The 22,816-nt window shown below is 45.4% G+C and overlaps 1 protein-coding gene across 2 annotated transcripts; it reads left to right on the top strand.

Annotated features, from left to right (window-relative positions):
- Positions 1 to 7,844: 7,844 nt before the first annotated feature.
- On the top strand, positions 7,845 to 15,538 carry LOC149326516 (uncharacterized). Of its 2 annotated transcripts, XM_089562441.1 has the most exons (4): positions 7,845 to 8,143; positions 9,404 to 9,511; positions 12,830 to 12,877; positions 15,147 to 15,538. In XM_089562441.1, exons 2-4 carry the CDS (start codon positions 9,452 to 9,454, stop codon positions 15,369 to 15,371), a joined length of 333 nt encoding a protein of 110 aa, XP_089418567.1. In that variant the 5' UTR covers positions 7,845 to 8,143; positions 9,404 to 9,451; the 3' UTR covers positions 15,372 to 15,538. The 2 variants fall into 2 exon arrangements, with proteins under 2 accessions (XP_089418567.1, XP_089418566.1); XM_089562440.1 differs by lacking the exon at positions 7,845 to 8,143 and having other exon boundaries at positions 9,176 to 9,511.
- Positions 15,539 to 22,816: the final 7,278 nt, after the last annotated feature.

Raw genomic sequence — 22,816 nt, 5'->3', positions numbered from 1 at the left:
CTGCAGCTGCTGCCTGTTGTTAGGGGCTGGAGCCTTGAGTAGTGCGTCAACCTTCTCCGTCGTTGCATAGATGCCTTGTGCGCTGATTCTGTGTCCGAGGTAGCGAAGTTCCTGTTGGAAAAACGAACACTTCTCTTTCTTGACACGAACGCCTTTTTCAAGAAGTCGTTTTAACACAGCTTCCAGATTGGTTAAATGCTCTTCGTCACTTTTACCAGTGACCAGAATGTCGTCTAGGTAGCAGCAAACGCCGTGCAAGCCCTTCGGCATGGTGTCAATTATTCATTGGAAGGTCCTAGGTGCGGACGAAATTCCAAACGCGAGTCGATTAACAGCAAACAATCCTTTTTGCGTATTTGACGTGAGGTATTGTTTTGAGGACTCAGACATCACCACTTGCTGATAGGCCCGGCTGAGATCAATCTTCGAGAAATGCTTACCCCCCGAAAATGCTGCAAACAGGTCGTCCGCCTTTGGTAACGGGTAACGGTCGACGTCAAGGCACGGGTTAACGGTCGTCTTGTAGTCGCCGCAAATCCGTATGCTACCATCTTGCTTGATTACGGGTACGCAGGCGTAGCGTATTCTGACGTCATAACCGGCGATATAATTCCCAGTTGTTCCATTTTGGTCAACTCAGTGTTGAAAGCTTTTTGCAACGCGAACGGAACATTCCTAGCTATTAACATGACAACCAGGCTCATAAGGCGAATAGCTAACAAAAGACGGGGAGTCAAAGAGAAAGATCTCTGCCGAATGGTTCAGGCTTTCGTGATAAGCAGAATAGTTTACGCCGTTCCCTACCTCAAGCTAGGGCTGGCGGAACAGAACAAAATAGATGGGATCATAAGGCAGGCATATAAAGAAGCATTGGGGCTGACCCACTGCACTCCTACATAAAGACTTCTTAAACTGGGGATCTACAACACCACCACGGAACTATGCGAGGCACATATATTTGCGCAATTAAGGAGGCTTGCGACCTCACCCCCGGGGAGAAAGATCCTGAGCAACCTAGGATTACATGATAGAATTCCGGAAAGAAACGCGCAGGCAAAATTACAGACCAAAGTTAGAAAATTACTCATTATTAAACCACTTCCAAAAAACATGCACCCTGCTTTTCACGAAGGCAGGAGGAGAGCCAGAGCAAAGGCCCTTGAAGCCAAGCTCGAAGGCTCGGAAAACACAACCTATGTAGACGCGGCGGAATACGAAGGAGGCCACTCCTTTGTGGTCGTGGCCGTGAACGACTCGGGTGAAACATTAACGGCCGGTTCGGTCAAAACAAAACGCTCAGGGACAGCGGAGGAGGCGGCTATCGCCATGGCAATGGCCAGCACCAAAGCAGGCACCATAATTAGCGACTCCAAGGTGGCTATCAACAATTTTGCGCGGGGTATGATCTCCCAGGAGGCAGAACGAATCCTAAGAGACAAAGACTGGGACCAAAGAGAGGTGGGAACTAATATGGGTAACGTGGCGTCGGCTCCAGACGCGAGCCTTCTTTAGCCCGTCGAGACTAGCACACATGTATCCAACACAATACAACGCTACTTGCAAACAATGCGGCGAGATAGCCGGATATGACCACATTTTATGGAGCTGCAAAAAGGCGGCGCCACCGGCGGACCTACTACCAGTCCCTTCTCTAGAGCGGTGGGAGGCTATACTGGCCAGCTCAGACCCGTTGACGCAAGTCCGGGCCACTGAGTGGGCTCACAAGGTCGCCAAGAGCCATGGGCTCGAAGCCACCTAGTATAATGCCCACTAGTGCTCAGTGCTGACAATAAACATTTTCCAATCCAATCCAATAGCTTTAAGGAATCTCGGCTTCATTCTAGGTTTAAGAAAAAGTTCGGCGCGTTCTTTCGTTATCGTGCCTAACTCGTCTTTGAAAAGAGGTTGGTACTTCGCCTGCAATGCGTCAAGCCTCTTTTGAATGCTGGTATGAGTAGGAGTGTATGACCTTGTAATGTTGTTCACGTTCCAGATTTTCGCCCACTCCAACCGGACGGCGCGGGTGAGCCACTCCCGGCCCAGTAAAGGTGGTCCCTTGTGGTCTACGACGTAAAGTGGAAGAATTGCAGAATGGTCGCCGTGCTGCACGTTGACCGAAGAGACGCCCTGGGGTCGTACCAGTGCTCCTGTGTAGGTACGAAGTTTAACTGTAGTAGGCATCAGTACAGCTGAAGGAAAGAGCTGACGGAACTGCGTCTTTGACATCACGGAAACAGCCGCTCCCGTGTCCAACTCCATGTTCACTAAGACGCCGTTGATGGTCATCTGTAGAGCCGCCGCGGTGGCTCAGCGGCTATGGTGCTCGGCTGCTGGCCCGAAAGACGCGGGTTCGATCCCGGCCGCCGCGGCTAGAATTTCTTTGGAGGAGAAATTCTAGAGGCCCGTGTACTGTGCGATGTCAGTGCACGTTAAAGAACCCCAGGTGGTCGAAATTTCCGGAGCCCTTCACTACGGCGTCTCTCATAGCCTTAGTCGCTTTGGGACGTTAAACCCCATAAACCAAACCAAACCATGGTCATCTGTACGGTGACAGCGTCGCACTGAGCTGCTGACACGCCGTTAAGACTGAGGGTCGAAGCTTTCCGAGACACCACTGTCAGCATCTTCACATTCTTTTTCACTTGCTTTTTCTTGGAAAAAGTCTTACCACTTCTTCTGCACGCTCTCTGGATATGCCCCTTTTTGTTGCAACTTAAGCAGGTGGCGTCCAAGTGAGGGCATTCTTCACTCGTGTGTTTTGTCGAACCACAGCGAAAACAGCTTTTGCGTGTTTTCTGCGCTTCAGCCTGCATCTTGTGCACATCGCTGACTGCGGCGTCTGTGCCGCGTGCTTCAGCAGCACTCTTTTTAGCCGCTTCCATTGAAAGAGCCCTCTCCACCGCTTTCTGGAACGTAAGCTTGCTATCTTCCGTGAAAAGCACTCGCTGAATGTCTTCTCGTAGCAGGCCACACACGAAGCGGTCCCGAAGAGACTCGTCAAGGGCGCTTCCAAACTCGCACGTTTGCGACAGTTTACGAAGCTCGGCAACATAACTAGATATGGACTCGCCTTCTCGTTGACACCTCCGGCGAAACTTGGCCCGTTCTCCAATGACGGACGGCTTCGGGGACAGGTGGTCGCTCTAAACTTTCTCGAGGACATCGAAACTTTTATGCGAAGCATACTACTTTAGCTACCACTTCAGCCCTTCACCGTGGTTATGCGCCTCCACATCACGTGATACATGACGTCACACCACGTGACACGATGACGTCACGACAGTAGAGAAACGGGGGCCCACCTCGCGCCGTCGCTGTGGTTGTGCGCCTCCAAATCACGTGATACATGACGTCACACCACGTGACTTGATGACGTCACGACAGTGCAGAAACGGGGGCCCACCTCGCGCCGTCGCTGTGGTTGTGCGCCTCCAAATTACGCGACACGATGATGCTTCGCATTCTCCAGGCTTAACCAAGTTAAGCCTCAGCCCTTTTTGTAGAAGGCAGGTCTGGAGCAGTTAAAGACTTCAACAACCCGTAGGTCTTCGGACCTATAATGCTCAAAAAGGCGTGTACCTTGTCGCCGTCGGGTACTCCGTTGACAATCAAGAACGACGTAAGCCGCTCTTCGTACGAAGCCCAATCGCTGGCGGACTCGTCGAAGGGTTCCAGTTGGCCCAGTCGCCCAGCGCAGTGCGTCACTGCTGCCTCAGCCCCAATCATGACGACAGTCACCGGCTCCGCACACTGCAAAAACGGTAGTCTTCTTCACGGAGTGAAATTCAGAAACACATGCCGTCCAAAACTGAAGAACGCCGTCTTCTATCCCGTCCTCGTCGCCAGTTGTTGTGATGCGTGGTTCATGAGACGCGCGCGTTCATGAGCGCGCGTTCATGCGAAGGAGCAGACAAGTTTCCATGGGCGAACGCTGCGTTTATTCCCGCATGTTCGTCGGTGCGTGGCTGGCCGATAATAACCCACCCGTAGGTTGCGGCGCAGGCCTTTTATTAGGTTATTGGCGCGCATGCGCATTAGCGACAGCGGCGATAGCCGGACACCACAAAAAGAACTCGGAGTAGAGTTGTTAGAGGGCTACCTGCTCCAAGCTCTTTTCTGAGATTTTACACATGAGATCAGCGTTCGGAAATTCACCGTCGTTCATGTACACGTAAATCTGAACCTTCGGGACCACAATCGTAAAAATGCTTTTCCAGCACACCAGTACTGCCACTCTCCCCGTTACCACCCGAATATGACGCGGATACCGCTGCGGTGGATTTGTGGTCAGATAATCCAGTCTGACATGTAATCTGTTATATGTCTCAATTTCTTAGCAATCCTAAGCCAGTTAAGATTGAATAAACGGTGTCAGAAATTTTTAGCTGTCCTCCCACATTCTTTTGCAAATATGTACAACCTATTCGCTGGGCATTCGCCGCAGATATCAGCAATGCCGACCATTACCCTTCTGTTTGGAGTGCAGGCAGGCGCAAATTATCGGTTGCACTTTTGTTACAATATAATGAGTTTTACATTCTTGATCATTGATTGTGCACCCCAATATGCTTTTCACACTAGGAATTGTCGCGGAATATCATTCCGCTGTGGCAAAGCACGGATTCGCTAGGACAGAGCAGTGTTCAAAGTGACGAAGTAGATTCGAAGCAGTCCCTATTGAAAAAACTCTGCGTGAGTTTGCACGAGAACAGTGATTTTTGTACGATCACGTTCATTTTGCACAGAAATGCGCAGAAATTGTGCGTTACCTGTACGCATTCTGTGCGTCCTGTGTGTACATATGCGCGTACTGTGAGCTGATAGACGTTCACGCACACTCTTTGCGTGTAAAAAATCGTGGACTCTCGTGGAGAACTCTCTGTACGTGGACATCTGCGTGCTGAGAGGGGGCTTGCCGAAGCTGTGCGTGCTTATGTGCATACTGAACAAGCTCAGTGAGGCTGCGTGTGGCCATGTGTGCGTTTGCTTGCTTAGTAGCAACTTGTCGAGACTGTAAAGGCCCATTTAGGGTGAAAGCAAACAAAGTTCGAGCATTCAGTTAATGATTACTTCTCAATAATGAGCAATAAGCTCACGTTTTGCTGTTTTATAATTTTCGTCTTGGCGTAAGTACCCATTAATCATTTTCAACTTCAGCAAACAAATAACCAAAAAATTATCTTTTAGTGCAAAATGGTTTCCTTCGATACTGCAGGGACCTGTACATGACAACATGCACACTGAGCAAGAACTTGTCAACATTGCAAGTTCATAGTAAAATAATGTAAAAAACAAGCTGCTAATGACTCTTACAGCATCCTTCAGTTCTTCCTTTAACCAATTCTGAAAGTTACAGATATCTTATAGATGCATGATGAAAGCCATCCAGAGCACTTATGTTGTTGCCCGTCATGCAGACAGCCATATTTCGAAATCAGAAGCAACACAACCATTTGTTGCTTGCACTCGAAAGGAGTCAATCAATGGAATAACTCTGAAAGGGCAACAGTGTTTGTTAGGTGCAACAAACAAGCTTGGGGATATAATCAGGTTCAATCAAACATGACGTGCAGAAAGCGAATTGTGAGCTGTAACAGGAATGTTACGAGGCAATTTCCAAAAGCATTTCCAAAGCAATTTCCAAAGTCATTAGCATAAATTTACATACACGTAAAAAGGCCATGTAAGCCTACACGAAAAGACAGTTTTGAATTCACAGTTGGTGTCAAAAGTTCAGAAATTAGTACCCTCTCTCAAATTCAGTGACAAATCACAGATCGATTAATTAATTCCCAGTATGGCTCCAGAACAAATCCAATGAATCTCAAATGTGCGAAGTATATATACCACACATGTTGCCTGATTAGCACCAGCATTGCATGATGCATGACGAAGTATCACACTCTTCATTCCTCTTCAATCTGTTTTGAAATTTGCACTACCACAAAGACCATCTGGATGCTCTATTATTCCGTCGTATTGCTGAGAGTCACATTCGGAGACCAAGAGCAACACAACAGTGTGCTGCACATGAGTGGATATAATGCACTGGGACAACTGTGCACAGTAAGGAACGCTTGTAAGGCGTCAGGTATTTGCTTGGGGAATGTAATCGAGTTCAGTCATGTTTCATGTGTAGAAAGGAAGATAAAAGTTGTAGCAGAACTATGAAATCCAACATCCAATACTGAACTTCCCCAGGTGATCTACACACACATAAAAAGCACGAAAGGATAAGCTCAGCGGTACTGTTAAGTTTGATGCCCTTTGAGGTTTGACTTGCGCGTCTGTATGCAACCATCAGATACCATCTTGAAGTTACCAGAATGCCCAAAACAACTTTGTTGAACTGTTCTACTCTAAACTGAAATACTTTTCCTTAAAACATTTTTTTTTGCGACATGCTGTGTAGCTAATTATAAAATAAAGAAAAGAAGCTGATAAAATTTTCTCATCTCAAACGTACTGATAAGTACACAAATCTGAGTGCTTTCAAGAGAGGTGACGCACCCGGTATTCAGTGTCCAGAAGCATACATGATGCTGCAGAATCCTATAGCAAGAAAATTTCTTTTAGTTGACAGATGGCTATGTCTGGTTACAAAGTCAATACCAAGTAAGGCACATATCATAACCTGCAATTACATGAAGCTGCACGTGCTTCATAGGCTGTAACTCCGCCAATAACTGCTACATATTTCCCACCTCTAGCACGAGTGCGGAATCAATATACAGCATGGAAACAGCAGTTTTGTTGCTTTAGCTTCTTTACTATGCTGTTTAGGCAAGGGACGAGTTGAAATATTTGCATGGGCAGTTCTCGATTGAAGTAACGTAAAAAACATCCGCACTCCTTTCTGCTGAAGCGACTGGTGAACCACTTTTGCATGTCGCATCTCGTATGACTTGCTAAGGGTCCAGACTGACACACGCACTTCGTCAAACCTTCACACAAAACACTCCTCGCTTTTGCTATAAGCTCCGGCCACAGGCAGTAAGTGTCCCGTCACCGTTCACATCGCAAAAGAAGGCAGCGCTCGCAGGCGGTCCGTTTGAGCTGACAGCGACAGGTGTTGCAGGCACACCGCCGACTAAGTTTCCAAGGAAGCCACACTGTAGAAGGACGCCGTCTTGTAATCGAAACACACCACAGAAACAATGGCCACTGTCGCTGCTTATGAGCCAGGCATTTTTGCAACGAAGTTAGCAGTGCAATAGGCCGAAAGGTTCGACTCATCAAACGACGGCACCGCACTGCTGACCTCATTATCGTTGTCGACCAGACATCCATAGCACATATGCCCCGACGGATCGCTTAATTGGGAGCTGCTACTACTCTTGGATGAGAGCGCGCCCACCGGCAGCACACACCGGTAATCCTTCTTCTTTTGCGATTCCAGCACAGTAACAGCGGCGCGCAAGACAGCCCAGCAGCAGCACGAGAAAACAAGCGAAGCTCACGGCGGTGATCTCAGAAACCATGCAGCATGTCGGATAGGCTTTGGATTTGACGAGCTAGACCATGCCCACTCACGCACGCACGCACGCACGAATGTACCGACACCATGACCGACACGCATATTAATGCGTCCATGCGTCACAAATTTCTCAAGTTTTTAATGCTAATATGTGCACAAGAACTTAATTATTTTTGTAACGAAAGTTTCATTTGGTTTTAGTTCTTTGCTATCGCACTGCCCAAAAGCATAGAGCCCGGAAGAGACGACCTGGAGGAATGCCTGGAGGCGATGCCTTTCTAAACGGGCCGAAGGAAGCCGGAACTGGCCGAAGCGCTAGCCAACGAACGCAGCGTCTGGGGAGGGACAGCATGGCGTTCAACGTTACTACGTTTGTCGTGGTCCTTTGTGGTGCCGAGGGCGTGAACGATCGCTGGCATGAGCATTTGTCACTCTTCCGATATGTGATGTGCCGACAGCAGTGAAATTCGCTGGTGCGATGTGCGAAAACGTGGTAAGGTGCTGAGTAAACCTGTGTTTATAGCGTGCGTCAGCGGGCTCGACGGATAGCGCGTCGACCTTTGCGCGCCTTCACTGGAAACGCTATGCTGACGGTGGGGCTCATTTCCTTCATGGCGGAGCAGCTGGTGGGAGACCACTACCCGGGTGACATCTCGCATCTTGGGGGTAAGTTAATTTTCTTCGAACCTGTTCATTATTTCAAAGCCTTTGCGCACAACTGGCCACGTCAATACAGCTAGTACAGAGACGCGAAGACGCAGTGCCTATCGCGGCAGCACGCAGCGCTGAAAGGTTGTTTGCTGGCGGCACACGGGCATGAATGCGCGTGTAGTGTCAGTGGTCAGACGGTCATGGTCAGTATGCTATGCAAATATGCACAGCTGATCCGATCGCGGGGTGCACGATATCGGCGCCGTACTGCCGCCGTACTGCCATTCATCTCTCGCCGAGAATGGAAAATGTGCCCACCAATAGATCTTCGGCCCGGGCTTTACATTCTCGCCGCATGTTACGCTGTAATTGAAGTAACAGCGCTCGAGCAGTTTAACTACGTAGACTGCGATTCAGCTGTATCCGTTTGGATTGAGCTTCCTCCTCTTTCACTTGTATTTAACTTGTACTTTTATAAATTGTGTATTTAAGGTACGAAGCTCCATATGATCCAGCTGCGTTCGTACTTATAGCCGAGCCAGTGTAGTCGAGCCTTGAATAGCAGAACGGTGAGATAAAAACAAATTGCTCTGAAGTTTTTCGCCTCTATTTTGGCATTCGCTCTTTCATACTTTGGCTCGGAGCTGAAATGGTACAAACAACTGCAAAATGCACACAGGTGCCCTAGCTCCATTTGCCCTAAATCCCGAAGTTGCAGTGAAATTTAAGGGTAATTGAGCCTTTAATATGTACGAAGAATAAACTTGATTGTTTCATGATTATAACCAATGGCGCAAATAAATCTGACTTTGACTTAAATATGCTGAGGTACCTCTCCAATACCTTATTTAATTTTAAAGGAAAAAGTGTGGTTTTTCTGCAATTGGCACTATTAATTCATCATACCTGTGAGAATGTGAAATCAGTGCTAATCATGCCAGATTTCAAATTGAGGGACGCATGCAGAATTTGAAGCAAACCAGCCTTCTACTGAAAATATCGTTCTGCTGTGGTCTGTTCTTTTGAATGGTAGCATGTATTGTAGAAACGATGCTGGATATCGATATGCAAGTGATGTCTCGTCTGAGGCTAGGTTGTGAATGACTGCCGTGGTTATGAATTTGTTGTTGCCTGGCCCACTTCGAAATGTGATTAAACAGTTGTGTTCCATTCTGCGACCGGCTCCTTTTTGTGCCTTGCACTTTGCGTTACATGCTTGATTCTAGTCCATTTTTTGCACTGTGCTGCTGTTAAATGTGTCTTTTTACCTTGCAGCAATCTCCACATAGCTTTACCAGCAATGCCTCTTCCAAGCTCTCCAGTATGGCTGTGCCAGCCTTTCACTTGGTGCTAGGATGCCCAGCAAGCAAGCAGGCTTTTGAAGTAAGCACTGAAGACATCTTCCGACACAAGTAGCTTTTATTTTCCTAGTCCACTGCTACTTGTGTGACCCCTCGTTATGTTGATTTTGGCAAGTTAGGTTGCCTATTAAGGGCTCTCTTTTGTTTTTCACCTGCTGCTGTGGCCTACTGCATTGGTGTTCGGCTACTGAGCCCAAAGACGCGGCATTGAATTGTGGTGGCTTCGTTTCGACAAGGCGAAATGCATATTTGCTCGTGTGTTATGCAATGTCAGTGCATGTTAAAGAATCTTTGGTGGTCGAAATTTATGCACAGCCCTCCTCTATGAATGGAGCTATTGTTCAACTTTGAGGCATTAAAGGGACACTGATGGCAAGCTGAAGTTGACCTGTGATGATGAAGTTCCGCATCCTAACCACAAAGACGACACTTTTTCTGAAAGTGGAGCTTTATAAGCCAGAGAAAGCAAAACATACAATTTTCATCAGCACCGGCTGATTTCGGAAGTAAATTGCGATGCGCTGACTCCGTTTTTTTTTTTGGCACAGATTCCAGAGGCTAGGCTGAACTGCCATTCACCTCAGAACGGTTATCATGGAGTCCTTTGTGTAGACTTCATGAGTTCAAATCGAGTGGCGGGAAAATTTTTAAATGTAATTTTTGCGCCAATCATTGTGTTGATGGCCTTTGCACTGCTGTTAAAAACCGGGATAGCAGTATGGTATCCCATAAAACTAGGTTCAGGACTTGCAGGAAGTGGTTTATCACATTCCGCTAGCTTGTGCAAGAAACTACTTCAGGGATATGTGCAGGTGTCTTTAATGTGTTCCTGAGTGAGCACTAACTCGTTAGGGGGAAGGCAGCTTCTAATCTGGCACTACAGTGCCAATGTCGTGAGTGTAAATCATAAGATGACCCATCAGTATGTACGCCTGATTTCTGTGACACTTCCGTGGTGTATAGAAGTGGTAAACAAATCTGTAAGGTATTTGATGCATATCTCCAAGGCAACGGCTGTATGAGTAGCGAAGCCATTAGTCAATCTTCAACGGAAAGAATTTTCTCTTTTAGATGACGTGCTTGTATATCAGTGACAGTTATTTGTTGTCCTGCCTTTCGCTGGTGTGAGTCATGTGTGGCGCATCTTCATGCGAGCCTTCTTTTCCTTTACAAAAAATTCAATTGATAGTCCAACCTGTTTTCTTCTCTTTTCCTGTGTTGCATCTTTTGGCTGGTTTTAAATCTGTAACTGAGCTCAGACCGTGATAATTACAGCCGGTAAACAGGGCTACTGAATGTGAGCTTGGCATACATGCGTACTGTATGTGTGAAAGTGCAGTTTACAATATTCAGAAATGCTTGATAGCCTTACAAGAATCTAAAATTTTGTTGGAATTCCTATTTGTTCTCTGTTCAAGTGTCGAGAGTTTTTCCGCTTCATCGTGTGATTAGAGCCACTTTGGTACTTAAGCTGAAATCTTTTCTTTAGCCTGCATGTTTCTCACTTTTGGGCCAGAAACGTGGAGGCTAATGAAGAGAGTTCAGCTTAAAAGAGTATAGACACCTAATCTTGGTGGCATGTTTTCTTCTCTATAATGATGCGGAAGACACTACTATGCATGAATCACCATCTGGTATTCGTGTGAGACCGCTAAATAATTTATAATCAACTTTTTCTGCCATCCTGTTTCGGTGAACAATTTGACTATGGCTATGACATCAAAGAGAGCTTATAGGTCACGTGAGGCGTGGAAAAACTGCACTTATAATCGCTGCTTCATCGTTTTAATTCGCTACAGCGCTGACGCCAGCATTCCTTAAGAGCCAGAAGTACCAATTGTATTGCAGTTTTTCATGCCTCACGTGACCAATAACCTCGCTTTGAAGTCACAGCCATCATTCAGCTGTCGATACCGAAACAAATACAGCAGGAGAAAGAAATTTGATTATAAATTATTTAGCGGTCATAGGAGGGTGCCATGTGGTAATTAATGTATAATACTTTATGCCTTATTACAGAGAAAAAAACACGTGCCAAACGATAAGGACAGCAAAGTGAGCTATGGAAAGAAAAATGATAAGTCTAAAATTAAGAGACCAAAAGGGGGCGGAGTGGGTGAGGGAACAAATGCGGGTTAATGACATGCTACTTGAAATTAAGAGGAAGAAATGGGCCTGGGCGGGGCTTGTAATGGGAAGACAACATAACCGCTGGTCCTTAAGGGTAATGGAGTGGATTCCAAAAGAATGCAAGCACAGCAGGAGGCGGCAGAAAGTTAGATGGACGGATGAGATGAAGAAGTTCGCGGGGATATGGTGGCCACACCTAGCAAAGGACAGGGTTAATGTGGAGACATGGGTGAGTCCTTTGCCCTGCAGTGGGCCTTGTCAGGCTGATGATGATGGTATGTGTCGCACCTGCTGCTTCGTGCTATCAGCTGGCCCATGCTTGGCCGACCAGACTAGCCAAATTTGTGATGTGGGTTTTCTATTGCACCTGCATTTGTGTACACAGAGGACTTGAATGGTAGCAGGCGATGCTGTGCATGTGTTCACGCCACAGCACACATGACCCACACTGAAAGCTTCTCTGCCTTTAGTAAGACAGCTGCGTCAGTCTGGGGCATAACGTATCCCAGTGCTAGAGTATGAGTAAATTGCTCTGGAATTTTAATCTGGTATCAGGTAGCATAGCGCAAAAGAAGGCTAGCGCGGCTGCCTAATATTCTCTTGGGCAGCTGTGTTGGAGTTTCAGTGCCTGTTAGTGTAATCCGTGAAAGTTCACTGTAACCCATTCGTTTCGATGTAAATTAGGAAGTCCTTAGAGCCCTGTACTTTTTAATGATAATAACAAGGTAATGCAGTAATTCAATTGTACCTGTTCTCTTTCAACACAGTAAAGTGCTGCTGGGTCGAGATCACAGTTTTACTTTGTAGGTGTGCTCAGGCTGTCATCATCATCATCATCAGCAGCAGCAGCAGCAGCATGACTACACCCACTGCAGGGCAAAGCCTCTCCCATGTCTCTCCAATTTTGTCTGTCCTTTGCCACTTGCGGCCACTGTATCCCCACAAACTTCTTAATCTCATCCACCCACCATTTTTTCCTGTGTGTGTGTCTTCTTCGCCATTCTGAAATTCATTCATACAAATAGATTGATGCACGTAGTGTCAGGTGCGTAATGTGATACCACCAGCTCACCCCAAGCTGTGCTCAGATTTGCCTCATTGCTGCAGGAGCAATAAGGCAGGCTTGAGGCTGAGTGGTGCAAAAACATGATTTTTCAAGAATGTCTTTGTGGAAATTGCAATTAATCATGTGAATTTGCTTTCATTTTAGGAGCTGCACACAAGCTGTGCGCCTTTCCATGCTGATCATGCTGGCCAGGTATGCTTAAGGTTACATTACTAGGTTGTTTTCATAATGGCAGTTGTGGATTTCTGTGTGGTTTTAAAACATAAATTGTATAAGTATTTGCCCTGCCACAAAAGTATAGTGGTGCATTCAAGGCCAGTGTTACAAAGGGATGTTTTGATTGCTGCAAGAACTTGAAGGCCCCTGTGTGGTCACTGTGGAAGGCCCCCTCCCTACTTAGGAATTGCTATTTGGGTTACTCAGTCATTTGGCAGAGGAATAGTGTATAGAGATAAGGGATGGAAGAATGCTTCCAACTAAAGAAAAAAATCCAGCAAGCAGTCATAGAAGCAGAAGTACAAAAATGGCAAGGCTTTCTCTAATTTACATCGAATCTTTTTCACTTAGACTTCTTATTGCATAGAACGGCTGATGCTTGGCTTACACACATATTTTCTTTAGGTATGCAGTAGGTCTCACATTCTTGTATGATATGGTCACGGTGCCAAAAAATGATGGTGGTGTTAGAAAACTCGGAATATAGAGGAATTTTATTGCTGACCTTATGGAGAACTATGGTAGCTGTGCAGTCGTTATAAATATCTACCAATATTTTCACATAGCACTCTTCTACACCCTGATTCCACAATGCCTGCATGACAGCTGTGGTTCCACCGAGTCAATTTCTGTCTGGTAGTCAATGAAGGCTATATATTGGGGTTGGTTATATTCTGCCCATTTCTCTATCACCTGATTGATTGCATGAATGTGGTCTCTTGTTGAGTATCCTTTACGAAAGCCTGCCTGATCATTTGGTTGATTGAATTCGAAGGTTGTCCTGACTCTATTAGTGATTACCTTAGTAAATACCTTGTAGACAATGGATAGTAAGCTGATCGGTCTGTAAATCTTCAAGTCCTTGACATCTTCTTTCTTATGAGTTAAAATAATGTTCGCATTCTTCCAAGCTCCTGATACGCTCGTGGTCACGAGGCAAGCGTGTACAGGGTGGCTAGTTTCTCTAGCACAATCTCTCCTCCGTCCTTCAACAAATCTCCTGTTACCTGATCCTCACCAGCTGCTTTACCCCTTTGCATTGCACCTGAGGCTTTCTTTACTTCCTCTCTCGTTACTGGCGGGATGTCCCATTGCTATGCTCTACTGCCTCTCTCCGTAACGTTCTGATTACATTCACTACTGTAGCGATTTGTGCAGAACTCTTCGGCTACTTTAACTATCTTATCCATATTGCTTATGACATTGCCCTCTTTGTCTTTTAGCGCATAAATCTGGTTTTTACCTGTGATTAGTTTTCTCTTCACTGATTTTAGGCTACCTCCATGCTTTAGAGCATGCTAGGTTTTCTCCATGTTAAACTTTCTTATGTTGGCTACCTTGCACTTATAAATAACTTCGATAGCTCTCCTAGTTCTATTCTATCTCTGAAGTTAGACGTCCTCATGCTTTGGCGTTTCTTCATCAGACCTTTCGTCTCCTGAGATACCTTGCAGGTATCCTCTCGAATGATCTGACCACCTACTTCTGCAGCACGCTCCAATGAATTTAAATATGTATTTAAAGATAACAGTTAAGGTGGGAGATTGAGCTTCGAGATTTGCACTTCAACTTGGGAGTTATGCCACTGCTACACAGAATACTTGATCGCCGTAGAGATATTTCATCATCTCGCACCAAGCTGCTGTGGCGCCACTGTCACAGTTGATAATTTTTCTGGGAAGCTGTTGTAGCGCTCACACAGTTTTGAAAAGGTGGTATTCATTGTATTTGTGCTATTGGCAACAGTGATAATATGCTTGCTGCAGTGTTTTGTGGCTAGCCTTCTTTTTTTTTAGTGAAATAAGTTGTACATTTCATGTTGAGTATTCTTTCAACGATTAAATTGCTTTGATTTTATTCCTTAGTGTATAGTTGCGAGTGCTCCATGTCTGAGTGCAAATTTCTACCACTGAAAAGCCTTCAAAATCTTAATAGATGTCCACACTGTTCTAGGGACTCAGTGGCTATTGGAAATGCCCATTTAGCTGTATTCAAGTGCCGTTGAGTTAATAGCCATTTGAAAGCCTTCAAAATGCCTGTCTGACACGGTTATTAGATTTTGTGCAGGTTTGATGCTGAGCAGTCTGCGTGCTTGAGTCGGGTTTTCCAGTGTCTGTATTTCAAACCTGAAACTTTTCGAAATCATCATTGGTTCATTAATGGAAGAAGTACTTGTGCCCTTTTCTGGAATTTCCAGAAAACAGATTAACTGAATTTTTTTGCATATACTCCTACCTTTTTGCAGGTGCTGCATAGTGAGAACCTGTATCAAGACGCCAACCTGCTGGACTTGGAGAAACTGAAGAAATTGTTTAGCCACTGTGTGGCACCCATCATGAGGGATGTGGCATTAATAAAGCCAGTTAAGGTGACCTTATCTATGTCCTTTTGCAAGCATGCTACACACATGAGAGCCATCCCACGAAGCACCGTTTCTGCAAAGCTTGTTATCTCACAACATGCATGCTGAATGAGGCAGTGACAGACAGATGAGGAGGCCTTAATGCAGTACATTAGCGTACCGTGTTGAGCAGTGATGTAGGAGCCTTGCAGCCATGCAAGGTATTATCGGTATCATGATGGTAACTCCATTAGACACTGTCTAGTGCTCTGTGAGCCAGACTCGGCTCTTGAACATTCTGGTACTCACCCTTGGCTCTCGGACATTCTGGAAGCCTCACCCGGCTTGCGCATATTACGCGAGGATGTCTCCTGGTGTACGAGCCTTACGCGGCTTGCGCACTTATGTGAGAGATGTCTCGCGTTTGCGAGCTTGCTCGGCTTGCGCAAATTATGTGAAATATGTCTCGCGTTCTGCGACCTCGTTCAATCGTCGCATTTTGCGTGGCAATAAACACGCAAAGATAGGCACGCAGAATTCACGCTCAATATTTTCAATAGGGGTGGGAAAGAGTTCACCGCATCGCGGGCATATATGTACAGGTTTGAATACAGCTCCTGATTTTGTCGCTGTTTCTTGCACGCGTTGAGTGGCAGGCATCTTGCTGGAGGAACTGCCGTTTCCTGTGTTAGTTCGCAAGTGCGCCTCTAGTTGTGACCTGGAAAAAAACATGAACAGTACATCCACAAAGAAGAAAAAGATGCCAATTTTGGTAATCGTCACAAGCTATCATTACCACGGCATCAAGCCATGTAGGAACGTAGTTGTGGACACGAGTAAACAAAACAGGCTAATCAGTTCTACAGGCAACCATGCCTCCCCTATCCGAAATAAAGAACATCGTTCCTGAGCAAGCGAACTAGCATCGATCGACTGCCGCCATGCAAATTTTTTAGCCGGAAATATCGTTCACACATGGCATGAAAAATGTTGATAGGAGATAGCCTGCTACGTTGCCTTCTATCCACACAATTTTGCACTGAATTTTTACCATCACCGCGCAAAGTGTTTTCAGCAATGTTAATCTAAAGCCGACAAACAAATGCCTTGAGTCATAGCTTCGCTGATACGCATTTGGTTGTTGACACCACTATATAGCCCACTGAGTTCGAATTGACTGTCCCCGGCAAAGTGATTGCTTAGTATTTCATTCCCCTGCTTTGCCTACCCAATTCTGAAACCTGAGTTTTAACGGCAGCGATTAGAGCTGAAGGCTGCGCGTGTGCACTACATTGTTTTGCGCGCGAAATTTTGGCCATGAAAAGAGTTTTCCTGTTTAATGGTCTCAGTCTAACTTATTTTATATAAATTACCTGTTTCTACAGTGCTCTCCCAATACAATGTTCGACAGTTATGCTTTCAACAGCACTCATGGAATCACTTTCTAACCATTTTGTCACCAAATGGAGTTGCTCCCTTTTGCAGGCGCATGTAGCTGCCGTGGTCTGTGTCCCCTGTGCATTTGGTGCTTTCTAATGGCGCTTGACCTAAGCATTATAGAGCCCCACAGCATGTGCACGGAACGAAAAATTAATCTTTGGCGTATTTTGATAAAAACCTTAGGCAGCTGATGGCGATTCAGGCGATGAGGGTCGCCTTCTTGTACGGCTCCGGATAATTTCGATCCCCTGGGCTTCTTTAACGTGCAATAATGCTGCGCAGTACAGACACCTGCAGCACCTCGCCTCCACCGAAATGAGATCGCAGCGGCACAATATAATACCTGGAGAGCTCGCAATCCATCAGGGTCGCGTGAATGTGAATCTCAGTTTTCTGAAGGCGCTAATCGCCCCCGTGTTTTTACGTGCGAGCTGGTTTCAGATCTTGAGGGAGCTTAGGGGAATTTCAGGGCTGGTGGCAAAAGTGATGCCGCTGAACTCCGAACGTCTAGCAGAGTTTTGTAACAGACACACGCGGTTTGTAGAGTCACTGCATTTGCTGATGTTCTAATGCAAGAGGCAAGGGCTTCGGAAGAAGCTAATTGTTTCAAGAGACGGAAAATCTGCATGTGATGAGAGATACTACCACAATTAACTTACAGCGAAAGCTGCGATCAAATGTGGTTTTTGCATGCTATCAGCTATTAGCCTTACAGACATGAATAGCACTAATCACGTCTGGCCTTTGGTACTAATCTGCAGGAAATGAAAATTATGCGCGCATCAGATCTTACGCTCCAAAGATATTGAAAACATTTTTAAAAATATAGATGACAGAGGTAATCAAGAGAGAAGTGCCGGTGTAACTGCATCATTATTTTTGGACATGTGATTCAACCTATGAGCAAAATGAGAGAAAGTGAAGAGAGGGCATTGAAGTGAGCTGATCTCATGGTATTAGGATGCGGGTGTTAGTTGACAACCAAAAGGGATTAATATAACGAACAGAGGCTTGCGGCGCAGGGTCAGAATGCTTACCGCATACCGGTTAAATATTTCTGACGCGTGTAACGGTTCTACGCAGAAAAGCGTATTGATTTACAACCCACACCAACCTCCATTTTCGAATATAGTCTTCATCAACATGAGATCAAGTGCTGTGAAATTTTCATTTTCCGACCTACTGTTCGACATTATTTTACTAGTGGATGCTGACTGAAGGTGTTTTCAATACACCATCTTCTGGGGGCATGTGTACAGGCCAACTGAAAAATAGGATCTCCGCACTGTCTTGACGCCAGAAAGAACGAGCGGGTTATGCGCATTATTATTCGTGCAATAGCAGATGAAGCAAAATAGCTGCTAAGAGGTATCTAAGTGTAATAAGTCAAGAAATGTTAATTTTATTGCCGAAAATTAGAATCAACGCTTGCAACCCTGCTAAGCTCCTGTGGACATATTTCGAGTATTGGTGAGCTTTTGCATGGCGGCAAATTGCATCGATGCGCACTGCATCGATGACTTTGTGAACAGCATGGAACCCGCGAAGACGTATGTGGGTTCGTGGCAATAGTTACTACACAACCGATAACGTTAAAAAAACAATATAAGGAAAATATGACTGAAGCTTATGTGAACGCCCGTGATGTTCGTGAGCCATTTAAGAGAAACTGCAAGTTTTTACTCCCGGCTACACCTCCATGACATAAAATTTGCCCTAGTGACATAATTCGTGGCCAAGCCGCCGCGGTGGCTCAGTGGTTATGGTGCTCGGCTGCTGACTCGAAAGAGGCGGCTTCGATCTCGGCCGCGGCGGTGGAATTTCTATGGAGGCGAAATTATAGAGGTCCGTGTACTGCGCGATGTCAGTGCACGTTAAAGAAACCCAGGTGGTAGAAATTTCCGGAGCCCTTCACTACGGCGTCTTTCATAGCCTGAGTTTCTTTGGAACGTTAAACCCCATAAACCAAACCAACCATAATTCGTGGCCACTAAAAAATTTGGATAAACGCACCTCTATTGCCCTGGAAAACAAATTTCTATCCTTCAATGTGTGCTGTGTACTTTTAAACAGTCATCTCTCTACTTACCATTACCTCGAATTCCCGCATGATGAAATAAAAAAAAGTTTATTAAAAAAATTTTGTCGTCTTCGCCGAAAAAAATTATTATTAAGAGGCTACAAAAAAGGAATACCGCTTACCTGGCGAAATTCCAGTAAGGCCATTGGGGACAGAAGTGCTATTACTTCATCTCGGCCAGATGCACGTGGGAGCTGTGCCGTTTCAGGACCTCCTGTGAGTGGAAGTCCTCCCAGCACTCGGGGCAAGGGCGCTCATCAGGAACGACATTTTCTGCGCCGGCTATAAAGGGGTGATTACAACATGAGGCTTTCGTGTGTTGGTGCTATTGTTTTGTCTCGTGTTCTGCTAAAAGTTAAACGCGTTGAACCGTCATGAACAACCTAATGGGCCCAATTATCGCCATTTTAGCTTGCGTGCAAGGCCAGGCAAGAAAAATAGACGAACCAGATCCTAGGTGTATAGTTTGGAGGGTTAATTTTTGCCCGTGAAATACTTGGACAGCCGTCACACTGCGCTGTGTTGGCGGAAGGCCAGTAATGGCAGAAAACGTTTGGTATATGAAAAACTGATATGCCGTTAAGTATGGTGTGCCCAGGAAAGTATTCGAGGAGTGATCAATGCACCCAAAGTGGCATAACGTTCAGTGTTTCCGGGGTTGCTTATTAACTGAAGCTATCTGCAATGAGTCGTCACAAATTCACGAAGCACGCGGTGGAGCAAATGTCTTCATAATCATTGCGACCATATTGCGTTATGCAGCCCGCAGAAATACTTCAGACTAGAGCAGACTTTTCCCAGCGGAAATTATGGGAAGTCAACCACCTGCTAAAACTCATGTACGCATAACCTAGATTACGCTGCGCCAAAATTTGGAGCTGCGGCGTCACCGATTGAGCGGTTCCGGTTCCGTGCAGATTCAGTGATGGTTGGCGCTTCCCGCACACGCTCACCTCACACTACGAAGGCAGGCAGCATGAGGGTGAGGAGGAAGAGAGCTTGAAACATCAGGGAGGAGGATGAGAGTAACGCAGTGATGCAGGAGCCCAGGGTAGTAAGATACGCTGCATGTGGAGACGGAGGACAACTGCGCGAGCGGGTGGGAGAAAGAGGTTGATAGTTGCTCTTGAACTCACTTGATCTACTCGGCAAAAATGGGGGTGAACAACAGCGAAAGATGTCAGAACTGCGCTATGCCGTGTAGACGGTATCTGCATGTAAAGCATCTTGTTGAACACAGGAGATTTTAAATGGACGCTTAGTTGATAATTAACTTAGGGTTTATTGACACAAAGCTGACTTTAGTGAAAGAGCAGAAAAACAATGTCTAGATTGTTAGCGTTTGAAATGAAAAGCTATCTGAAATGAGATGGAATCATGTGCAATGCTGCGTTATAAAAGAGTACCGCGATTTTGAAAGCATGGCCTAAAGCGCTGGAATAACACTACCACATCCAAAGAGGAGAATGATATATACGGAGTGTAATAAGGCGGTATGAAATTTTTAGCCTTGCCACAAGCGCGCTGTAAATCTCCCCCTACTCTGCGTGAATACGGCGCCCTATTCGATTGGGCAGGGTACAACTCCATAGAACAACCTTGGAAGAAGCAAAAGAAAAAAAAAACGTTTGTGCTCTAAGGTTGCAATGCTCTTCAAGTGATGGATACAATCGAAAGTGGTAAATAGCGTCATCACACAATTATAAAAAATAAAATCTAGAATAATATTTGTAAAATTTTGTAAAATATGCGTTGCGATGGGTTTCATATAGTGGACAGGTTACTTCAAGCGGGTCTTCACAGTACGGTCATTCAGGAGGCTGCCCTCCCAAAACGAATACCGGATGCTGCACCGGACATGTTCTCCATTTTTCACAAACTGGCTGTTTGAGTTAGAAGAGGGTTTTCTGCTCCATAGCAATGCCAGTGTTTTAGCGCGTCAGATTACGACTAAGGCATGCTAACCGACTTGTTGATTATCTAACCTTGAGTAGGTAGCTCCTTTACATTTATTCAGAAGGGCGTGCGGTCGTGCAAGTTGACTTTGCATAATAAAAATGAAGTGGGTGCAATACTTAGGCAGGGACCGAGAAGAAACACATGCGACGACTAACAAGCACTTGTCAGTCGTCTTATGTGTTTTCTTCTCTCTCCTTGTCCAAGTTTGGCGCTTCACCTAATTTGTAATATTAACCATTATTGTAAGTCATTTTATTTATTTAAAGCTGTGTAGTCCACTGTTAGTAACATCGGTATCAATTTCTATAATTTCGAAAACACAGTTGCCGTTGGTTCTTTTGCCCAAAAAAATATTTGCTAACTAGTCGAGTTCCGTGCACAGAAGGGATTAGTTTGCCCCCAAGTTGGGAAGGGTGGGTACATTTTGGCTCGATGTCTGCAAAATTTGGTGGGCCATTGCACGGACGGTAACGGCGTTTACGCAACTCTAAAATTAAGTATAATACTAATTTGATGGGCTGCAAGTTTCGCAATACAAATGAGACTAACATTAATCTTAAAAGATTAACTACTCAATATTAATTGACCAGCCTACTGGTTAGCACGTCTTAACTACAATGTAGTGTCCTACAGCTATGACAATACTGTGGGGATAAAATGGCTCTGCTAACAGCACAAGGCCATTTTTAAAAATTGCACATCTTAGATGAAACAGCTGGTATAGTTTCGTTCTAGCTGCGTGTATCCGATTACCTGAGTGGAAGATACAGGTTCGCAGAATGGGTTTTTATGATGAGATTCCTGCGATACTAAATTGGGTGGTTCAATCTGATATACTGCACTACTTTGATTTTTTTTCAACTCTCGCTTCATTCTTCCTTTATAGCCCTAAAAAGGCACTTTATGAAATGAACGACGGCGCAACAAGGACACTAACAAGAGAGGGGACACCACATGCGCACACTACCAACTGTGTCCAAATGTGGTGTCCCCTCTCTTGTTAGCGCCCTTGTTGCGCCGCCGTTCATTTCATCATGCACCAACTCGCTCCTCGGGCCATTCTTCTGAGGCACTTTATCTTTGCAGCCGTATCTCACGCCTGCATTACTTATTACACAGTCATCTAGGTGATTCCCAGCAATCCTAGCATGGCTTAGAACCCAGCGCACGTGTGGAACGACCGCATACGCAACATCGTGATTGCAAGAACATATACTTCAAGATGTTCCATACGCACTGCAGAAATACTGCGTCATTCATGTTGCTGGATAAACCGATTGTGCTCGTCTGGCTCCTCCGTATATTAATTCCGGCCGAGACTAGCGATGTACGGTGCATGGCGTAAACTTTGTGTAATTTCTTCTATTTCTTTCTCAACAAGTTTTAACTGCTGGTGCTGCGAAAAAAACCTGGCCTCTTGAAGAAAACGCCTTGTTCATTATTTTTTCTAATTTTACAGTGAGCCGACTTTAAAATTACCATTCCTAAATATTCTTTGCGAGAGGGAAAACCAAAGATGCGGTAATGAAATTTTGCGCAAATGAAGCACAGGAGTTGTGGGTGCCAGAAAGGTTGAATTTATTACAGATTTTTTCAATGCTTATTTTTTTTTACTCAAATGGCTTGAAACACAGCGCTGAATTTAGACTTCTTAGACGCCACTTAACAACAGAGATATAAAGAAGTAACAGAATTATAAGCCATGAATAAAACTACATTTGCTGGTACCGTTTATGGCTATGGGGATTTAACGTCTGAAAGCGACTCAATCTACGAGGGACGCCGCAGTGAAGGGCTCCGGAAATTTCAACCATCTGCGTTTCTTTAACGTGCACTGACATCGCACAATACACGGGCCTCTAGAATTATGACGCCATCGACATTCGACCGTCGCTTCTGGGATCGAACCCGCGTCTTTCGGGTGAGCATACTAGCACCATGACCACTGAGCCACCACGTTGGCCTATATTTGCTGGTATGGGTTCTTTATCTTCACGGAGTACATTTGCTCAGGGCCAAAAAAAGTAAGATTTCTAGAAAAAGCACTGAATTCTAGGCCTAAAATTGCAAATGCCAAAGATGTGTTGCAGGGTAT

Source organism: Amblyomma mixtum, chromosome 10 (genome assembly GCF_055824585.1).
Source record: "Amblyomma mixtum isolate Tamu chromosome 10, ASM5582458v1, whole genome shotgun sequence".
Classification (NCBI taxonomy): Eukaryota; Metazoa; Arthropoda; class Arachnida; order Ixodida; family Ixodidae; genus Amblyomma; species Amblyomma mixtum.
Note: the sequence above shows the minus strand (reverse complement) of the source record. Positions and strands in the feature narration are given on the sequence as shown.

Excerpts from the sequence above, each read along its gene's own strand:
- LOC149326516 (XM_089562440.1), top strand. The coding sequence starts at position 9,383 with ATGTGTCTTTTTACCTTGCAGCAATCTCCACATAGCTTTACCAGCAAT. Across the intron at positions 9,512-12,829 it reads CAAGCAAGCAGGCTTTTGAA|GAGCTGCACACAAGCTGTGC; the intron begins GTAAGCACTGAA and ends CTTTCATTTTAG. Across the intron at positions 12,878-15,146 it reads ATGCTGATCATGCTGGCCAG|GTGCTGCATAGTGAGAACCT; the intron begins GTATGCTTAAGG and ends ACCTTTTTGCAG.